This window comes from Odontesthes bonariensis, chromosome 19 (assembly GCF_027942865.1).
Source record: "Odontesthes bonariensis isolate fOdoBon6 chromosome 19, fOdoBon6.hap1, whole genome shotgun sequence".
NCBI classification, from domain to species: domain Eukaryota; kingdom Metazoa; phylum Chordata; class Actinopteri; order Atheriniformes; family Atherinopsidae; genus Odontesthes; species Odontesthes bonariensis.
The window spans coordinates 8,364,252-8,371,787 of record NC_134524.1 but is presented as its reverse complement, the minus strand read 5'-3'; the positions used below and the strand labels follow the sequence as shown (position 1 = coordinate 8,371,787).

Below are 7,536 nucleotides of genomic sequence, written 5' to 3'. Positions count from 1 at the left end.
GCAAAATTGAGCATTAGCTGCTATCAATAAAGCAGTTTCTATTTTTGATCCCATGGAGGCAAAACAATGCAGATCATGCAGGAAGCATGCAGGTCGACAGCAGAGAATGAGGAAGGTTGGGAGTTAAAGGGGGAGAGAAAAGGGGAGGGCGAAGGAAGGCAGGCGTGCCCAGCTTCACCATGCTCCAGGGATTAGGGCAGCCTATTTAAAGTTCAGCCTGTCCGCGCCACGGAAACCTCCCCACGCTGTCAGAGCAGGACGTGCAGGACGAGGCAGCGCAGCGGCAACGCAGCGGCAACGCAGTCAGGCGCAAATTTAATGAGAGAAGCGACAAGGACGGTGCATGAAGAGCGGATCGGGGCGTTTCTGCTGGAAAAGTGTCTACAATATATCTTTCCTCCGTTTTCACTCTACGCGTTCACTTCACCGGGTATGTAAAGCTACTTGTTTGAGCAGAAATCAGAAGGTTTAATCTTTTCAGGACTGCAGTTTTCTGAATTCACACAGCTTCAGAGGGAGGTGTGTCAGTGGGAGGGTTCCTGCTTATGCTGTAAACTTTTTGCGAGCTGCTGTTATTGAAAACTGCCCGTCAAACTTTATACTTTACGCCTGAATAAGTTACCTATTATTCTGGTTGTTTCATTGGGAACACTGAGCTACATTCAGATAAGCTTTTATGCCTCTATTTGAATCTTCAGACTCTATTTCACTCTCAAAAAAGCAAAAAGGCGCTTCCTCTTCTTGGTAGCGCGACTTGTAAACACAGACATGTACCTGATCGTTTATCCACAGAGTCGCAGGGATTAGTGATGTGCAGTGTTGTAGTAGATGGGAGCTCAGATTAACCTGTCAGTCGCCGCTCTCCATTCAACTTTCCGACTGCGCGCGCTCTGACGTCTCCATCTCCTGCACGAGCACCGCACACCCTTCCAAACTATACCAAAAGCTGTAGCCTGAAAGATTGTTTAAAAACTACGCATCTGGGCCTTTAAAAGAGCAAGATTTTGGCTATAAAGGTCATTTAAAATCCCATAAAGGACAAATTAACATGTTAAAGATGAAAAATCGAAATAGAGCTTGAAAAGTTAGTATTTTGTACTTTTTAAAGTATTAGATCACTTTGTAAAAGCACTCAAGTAAAGAACCACATGGAAATTCTAAGGGAGGTGTCATTTCTTTCTGCTTACAGGGACATGTAACTGGCTATTTTGTAAGAAAGGGGAGGTCTTTCACCCCCCCCCCCCCCCCCCCCCCCCCCCCCCCCCCCCCCCCCCCCCCCCCCCCCCCCCCCCCCCATAGTTACATGAGTAGTTCCATCAAAATAGTTACATGTTTAGTTGCATAGAAAAATTAATCTTACATCATAATGTTGTGCTCATAATGAGGCATTGAAACTGGAGCTGCCTGTCGGGTTTCAGATAAACTGTAAACCGAGGCAAGTTGAGCACATTTCTGACAGTTTTGTGTTTTATTTTCACATATTCTGTGTAAAAGAGGGAATGGATGAAAAGAATATACTTCTATATGTGACTGTACTGTCATATACCAAGATTAGATTATCACTTCACCTCCTTCAATGTAAAAGCAGGATCTTGGTGATGTAGTTGCTGAGGTGGGGGGGATTTTAGCTAGTTTGAACCCAGCTGCTAATCACGATTAGTTTAATGGTTGATTAATCCTCAGATTATTTTTCGTCACCAATCAATAGATTGCTTGGTTATTGGAAGTTCTGAAAATAATGAGAAATGCTTGAAACAACCATCAAATAGAGGCCGATTTCCTGTATGTTTTGTAACTGTTTACAGGAGTAATTGTTTCAGCTGTACTTGTACAAGCTGTTGGGTACAGAACATCACATTCTTTGTGTGAATCGTAATTTGCAAAAAACAACATGTAACAGGTGCTGTTGTGGAAATGCAAAGAAGTGGAAAATACTGGACTTTACTTTGAGTTGTATTCAAGAAGAAGCAGAAAGTAGCATTTAAGCAAATGTACCACTGAGTGAAAGTACAGATATGATCAGGAAACTGTGAGAGTTAAAAGTAGGAGCTCATTTGGCAGAAAGCTAACCTTCAATATACTATTAAGCATGCAGTATTGATCTGTCTGTTGGAGCTCTTAGAAACACTTTAAAAGCTGCTTTATCTCTGATGAATATGAATGAAAGCAGATTGCATGCAGCTATTAATGGGCACCGCACCCTGTGTGGGTACGTACATGCACACTGTGTGGGTACGTACATGCACACTGTGTGCTTCATCCGGCCTGGCAGGCCTGGGTGAGACTTTGTGTTGAAGTTAATAGCACTAGATTGCATTTTCCCCCCTATAAAGCTCCCAAGACTGAGTGGAAATGAGGTGCTGTGATTGTTATCTCGATACTGTAAACGTATTAGAGCTGTATGTAAAACCGATAAGAAGCCAAATGTGGACGGAGGTGACAGCTTAATGTTCAGATTGTACTCAACATGCATGTTGAAATAGCTTAACTACCCCATTAAAGGTACCTGTGAGTGCGGGCATGCACAGACGTGCACTCCAAAAGTTTAAAACCCAAATCCTGAAATCAAGCTGGCTGTCAATGTGTCTCTGGAGGGGTTGCACAAATTTCAGCTCCATCATCAAGCCGCCACAGATTGAACAAGTAAAACCACATTAATCAGCAGCCGCTTGCAGGCTGGAGCCTCCAGTTTGAGTCCTTTTCTAACTTTCATTGCCAGTCTTTACTAACCCAAGCTTTCACTCTCCTTTCTGCTGTTTTCCATGCTCTAAGTCCTTCCTATTTGGTCTTTTCAATCCACTGCTTTTCCTTTTCTTCTTTTTTCTGTGTGTGTGTGTGTGTGTGTGTGTGTGTGTGTGTGTGTGTGTGTGTGTGTGTGTGTGTGTGTGTGTGTGTGTGTGTGTACCATCTGAGGTTGTTTTTCTCATCCAGGCTCCCAGCCTGCTGGGTGCTGCCAGACCCCCACAGCCAATCATGATCAGTGCCCAAAATTCCTCACCACTGACCAGGGCCTCAATACTGTGCATGTGTTTGTGTGAGAAACTGGGCACAGGGGGCGAAAAAAACTGCTCAGCCTGTACTGTCACTGCTATACAGCGAGGTCTCATCTTGCAGGCAGTATCTCTAAACCGAGCTAAACATAATGGAATCGCTGTTTTTGAAAGAGATAGAGTTTCACAACCACACCTGAGCTAAACAGAGAACTGAGGGCATGATATGTTTGATAATTGAGGAGAGAAAAAAATTGCTCTTATGGTGCGACTTCATCCGAAATAGGGAGGCTGTGTTCTCTAAGTGGACACTGTTTCCCTCTCTGGCATGTCTGCAATGTGCTGCAGCAGCTTGGAGTGTATGTGTGAGCTGTCACGTCTCCACGAAACCAACTCTCTGAGTCAAGCAGAAGCAAACAGTGAAGAAGAAAAAAAAAAAAGTGTGCTCTGCCAACACTGCCCTCCTTTATGTTGCAATCCCAGTTTAGTGTTTGTCATCAGATATCCAAGTCTGTCCCGGTGTGATCACTGAACAATGAGGCTCAGGGGATTAACGTATTCTGAGGGTTTTCCCATCAGAACAGCAGCGAGGTGGGCGTTTAATTTCAGACAGTACCTGGAGGATTCAGGTGAAACCTGCTATGGCCATGAAAAAATGCCACTGGCAGGCTGAGGTGTGTTGGCTGCAGTGGATGCAGAAATTAACACGTAGGACACAAACGATGACGTCTGATTTAAACCTGAAGGGGGGAAAACAGCCCAAATATTATTTATCTGGAGTGATAAAGGGAGACTTAAATAAATCTATTCAGTTGTGAAATCTTATCAACAAATAGTTGCTATTTCTAGGTTCTACTATATATTTCCAGCTAGTTTGGCCACAGACTGATTTCCCCACCATCTATACAAGCAAGACACTTGGAATATTTGTGGTTTTAATGATAAAAACAAAGCATTGATCTGTAAATGAGTGTAATATGGGCTCTTTAAAACATATTTTACAACAGACTGTCAGCTTTGTAATGTGACTTTACAATAATTAGTAACCCAAATCTTTATTATACATCTATTAAAAGTACAACTTCCCTACATTATAGGTTTAAATAAGTCAGGCACAGATCTAAATACCCATACATATCATATGTGAGTGATTTACCTTACTCTGAAAGCTTCAGAGCTCGATATTGTCACAGTTTGAAAGGTTTGTAAAGTACGATAAAGAAATTATAGAATTAAAAACCCAACAAGTCCCCCATCAGTAAAGGTTATTTCTTCATTTCCCTCAACACCGCTCATAACGGCGTCATGGAAAGTTCTGCCTGTACCTGCCGTAGAAGGGAAATATGAATTCATGTGAGCGTTTCCACATCAGAGCAGACGTCATTCTCAAGGTTCTTCGTTTAGGACGCCACAAAGTCCTCATGAGGAGGAAGGAGAAGGGTTACTTAGAGCAGCCAATCATGGGCCTTTGTGAGATGACCATTGTACGTCCCACCAATAACACAGCAGCACCTTACAACTATTTCTGTCCTCCTGGTTGGATTTAGGCAATAATACCTCTTGTTAAGGGTTAGGAAACAGTAATGTTCAGGTCTAAAATGCATCTTTTTGACATTGTGACCGACACCATGATGGATGCCATTTTGCTAGTTGGCTTGGTTACATGTGATAACATCATTTGGGCATATACAAGTCAGAACTACTTGGAATAAAAACAGTCATGGTTAGGGTGAAAAAGCATTCTTAGGGCTATCCGACCGTACCGCCGTGGACGCCACTTTCATCCTTTGCTCTCACGACCACGAGAGGCCGGACATTCTTTGAAAGGAATCATTGACCATATCTTTGATATCTATCTTTGTCTTGAAGTGGAGGAAAGTCTCAAATAACCAGAAGTGCAGTCAGGCACATTTCTAATATAAGTTGGGCTTTTAGGTCTAATATGGATGTCAATTAAGCAACAATATCACTTACTTTCCAGTCGAGTCAGTTGGCAGGCATTATGCAGATATGTTACATGATGAGGTGGTTAAGTAAAGGCAGTAAAGCCAGGACAACAAATAAGGTGTCTTAAGCGGTTCAGGAGCAGTGTTTTCCCTCAAGGAAAGTGTGGACTCTGACTTTGTAACTCAGAGTCAGGCTAAAAGCAGGCACTTAAAAGACTCGCCTTAAAACTAAGGGGAAACTACTGTGTAATGTATCAGATCTCGCTTATGAAACACTTAAATATATTCTGTATGATCCTGTGGTTTATCACCTCCTATTGCCAAGTCTCCTGAAAGCTATTTCAGTCTTTCATAAAAGGAAGCTGTATTCTTTCCTTTGTTTATCTTAACTGCATTTTAAACCGGCCTCGCTCTCGGGCGACTCGTGTGTTCTTATGCGTCAGTTAGATATGCAGCAGACAAACCGACACTAGGACAATCCACGTGCTTCTCAACACAATTTCAGTAGAAACTGTCCGGGCTCATCACCTCCCTCTGCTCCATTTCACCTGACCCATTTTCTAACCTGATTAGACTAAAATAAAAGCCTTTTTCTCTCTAAGCAGATGAGGTTTTGCACTGGTGTGTGGCTGCGACCTTGTCAGCTATAGTTTGATTGACTATATTGAGGGAAAAGTTTATTTTTGACAGACTAATCCAGCTCCGCGGTACAAAGGATCACGGCCGCATGGTGTCAAACAAAATGCATGACAGGTGTTTTGACTTCCATGCAGGTGGAGGGACGCTTAACAATAGGACGAAGAACAGCTAGTTGGGAGGGAAAATCTGAGAAAGTCTGCCTGCTGGTGATGAAAGGTCTACTTCATGTCAGCTCTGTGTAATCTGTCTGGCTGTCAGAGAGCTTATCAGTTCCACGGACTGCCACAGCACACTGACGTCCTTTCCCAGGATTAGACAGCGGGCAGGATGACAGTGATGATGGCTCTGTAAATACTGACCGAGGGGCTGGTTGCTGGGCCACGGTGCCGTTCATCGATACTGTCAGCTTACATTAAGCTATCGCGGTGCTGAAGTGCAGCATCATAATTCCATTAAACTGTGACCTATTGAGCAGACAAGGAGCTGTCAGACCTGCAGTCAGATAAGGCAGCTTAAATGTAAGCTGGAGAGGAAGGCTTGTTTGGTTGAGAAAGTTTGTCCCCGTTGAGCTGATTTAGTGGAAATCGGAGCTTTGATATTCATGTCTTTTGCGCTCTCTCTTCTGTCCGCAGGCGGATTTGTCATGGGTGTGAAGATGCTGCAGTGTTTCCCTTTTTACAGACGCTGCAAAGAGCGCTGCAGGAGCAGGCAGTGCCCCCCAGCGGCAGGTGAGGGGCAACTTGATCTAATAGAATCTAGACCATATAAGCAGCCATTTCATTACAGCAAAGCCCGATGAAACTTGACTGTATTTTTTTTTTTCCCCCACATTCAGTTCCCATAGAGGAGATGAAGCCACGTTTGTCCTCCACAACATCCTGGAGCAGCGAAAGCGAAGGAGCAGGAAGCCTCAGCCGGGGCTCCCAGATCTATTTCTCCTCCAAGGCCAGGCTGTCTTTCAGGCACCAGCTGGACAGCAACATCAACGCAGTGGACGCCACCTACTGAGCCGGACGGCAGCCTGCGGAGGAGCCGAATGGATTTTGGTCTTTGTTCGGAGTCTGTGGTGCAGAGAAGGAGTCTGTCGACTTTAGATGTGGTCGCTCAGAGCCTCATCTGGAGTTCTAACCTCCTGTGCTCTGCTGCACACACAGAACTCTGGATGATCAATAAGACTGCTCCAGAAAAAGAACTAAAAGACTTAACCGAGCGGATCCTCTGCCCAAACCAACAGACTGATTTAGAGAGCAGAAAAAAAGTTCTTTACAGTGTTCACCGATAAGTGCTTTACCTTTTCTTCCTTGTGGAGGTTTTCCTTTTTTTTTTTCTTTTTTCCTAACAGAGGGGGCGGGACTTCATTTGTAAACAAAAACTTGATTCATTCTCAGTTGGCTGATTAGATCATGGCTGATACTAAAAAGGGCTTTTTAATCAACATTAGTTAACCCGTCTCGACTCCATCAGTTACGTCATCACGAGTAATCGAATCATTTTGCTAAACTCAGAACTTGTTTTTTCCTACTGGACTGTGTTAAGAAAAGCACTTCCTTCTTTTTTTAAAATATCGAGGGGTTATATTGACACCTTGTATGAGGATGTTTTTGTGTAGTTAGTTCATCTATGAAACTGCGTAAAAGGAAACAGAGCTGCACAACAACTTTTGATAAGTTAGTTCTGCTCGACTCCTTTCAACATTTTCATAATAAGTCCCGGTTCTGAGCTGAATGGACGTTGGCCTGTAATCATCAGATATGAATGAAAGTGGCGGTTTTCTGTGCATCAAAAATCCCTGTTCTTAACAAAATAACTGCATTTTTAATAAAGAATTTCTCCTGTGTTTTTATCAGTTGCGAGTATGATGCTTTGCAGTAGTTAAACGAGGGGATTAAACCTGAAAACACATCAAAACTTTGCTTTTAGGGAACAGAAAGTTATATCCTCACGCAGTTTTAATCATTCTT

The 7,536-nt window shown here is 43.3% G+C and overlaps 1 protein-coding gene across 1 annotated transcript; it reads left to right on the top strand.

Moving 5' to 3' along the window:
* The first annotated feature begins 205 nt into the window (after positions 1 to 205).
* On the top strand, positions 206 to 7,421 carry LOC142368648 (uncharacterized). The gene is made up of 3 exons (XM_075450853.1): positions 206 to 430; positions 6,208 to 6,303; positions 6,411 to 7,421. The coding sequence occupies exons 1-3, from the start codon at positions 319 to 321 to the stop codon at positions 6,581 to 6,583; spliced, it is 381 nt and encodes a 126-aa protein (XP_075306968.1). The 5' UTR covers positions 206 to 318; the 3' UTR covers positions 6,584 to 7,421.
* The last annotated feature ends 115 nt before the right edge of the window (positions 7,422 to 7,536 follow it).

Excerpts from the sequence above, each read along its gene's own strand:
- LOC142368648 (XM_075450853.1), top strand. The coding sequence starts at position 319 with ATGAGAGAAGCGACAAGGACGGTGCATGAAGAGCGGATCGGGGCGTTT. Across the intron at positions 431-6,207 it reads CTACGCGTTCACTTCACCGG|GCGGATTTGTCATGGGTGTG; the intron begins GTATGTAAAGCT and ends TTCTGTCCGCAG. Across the intron at positions 6,304-6,410 it reads GCAGTGCCCCCCAGCGGCAG|TTCCCATAGAGGAGATGAAG; the intron begins GTGAGGGGCAAC and ends CCCCACATTCAG.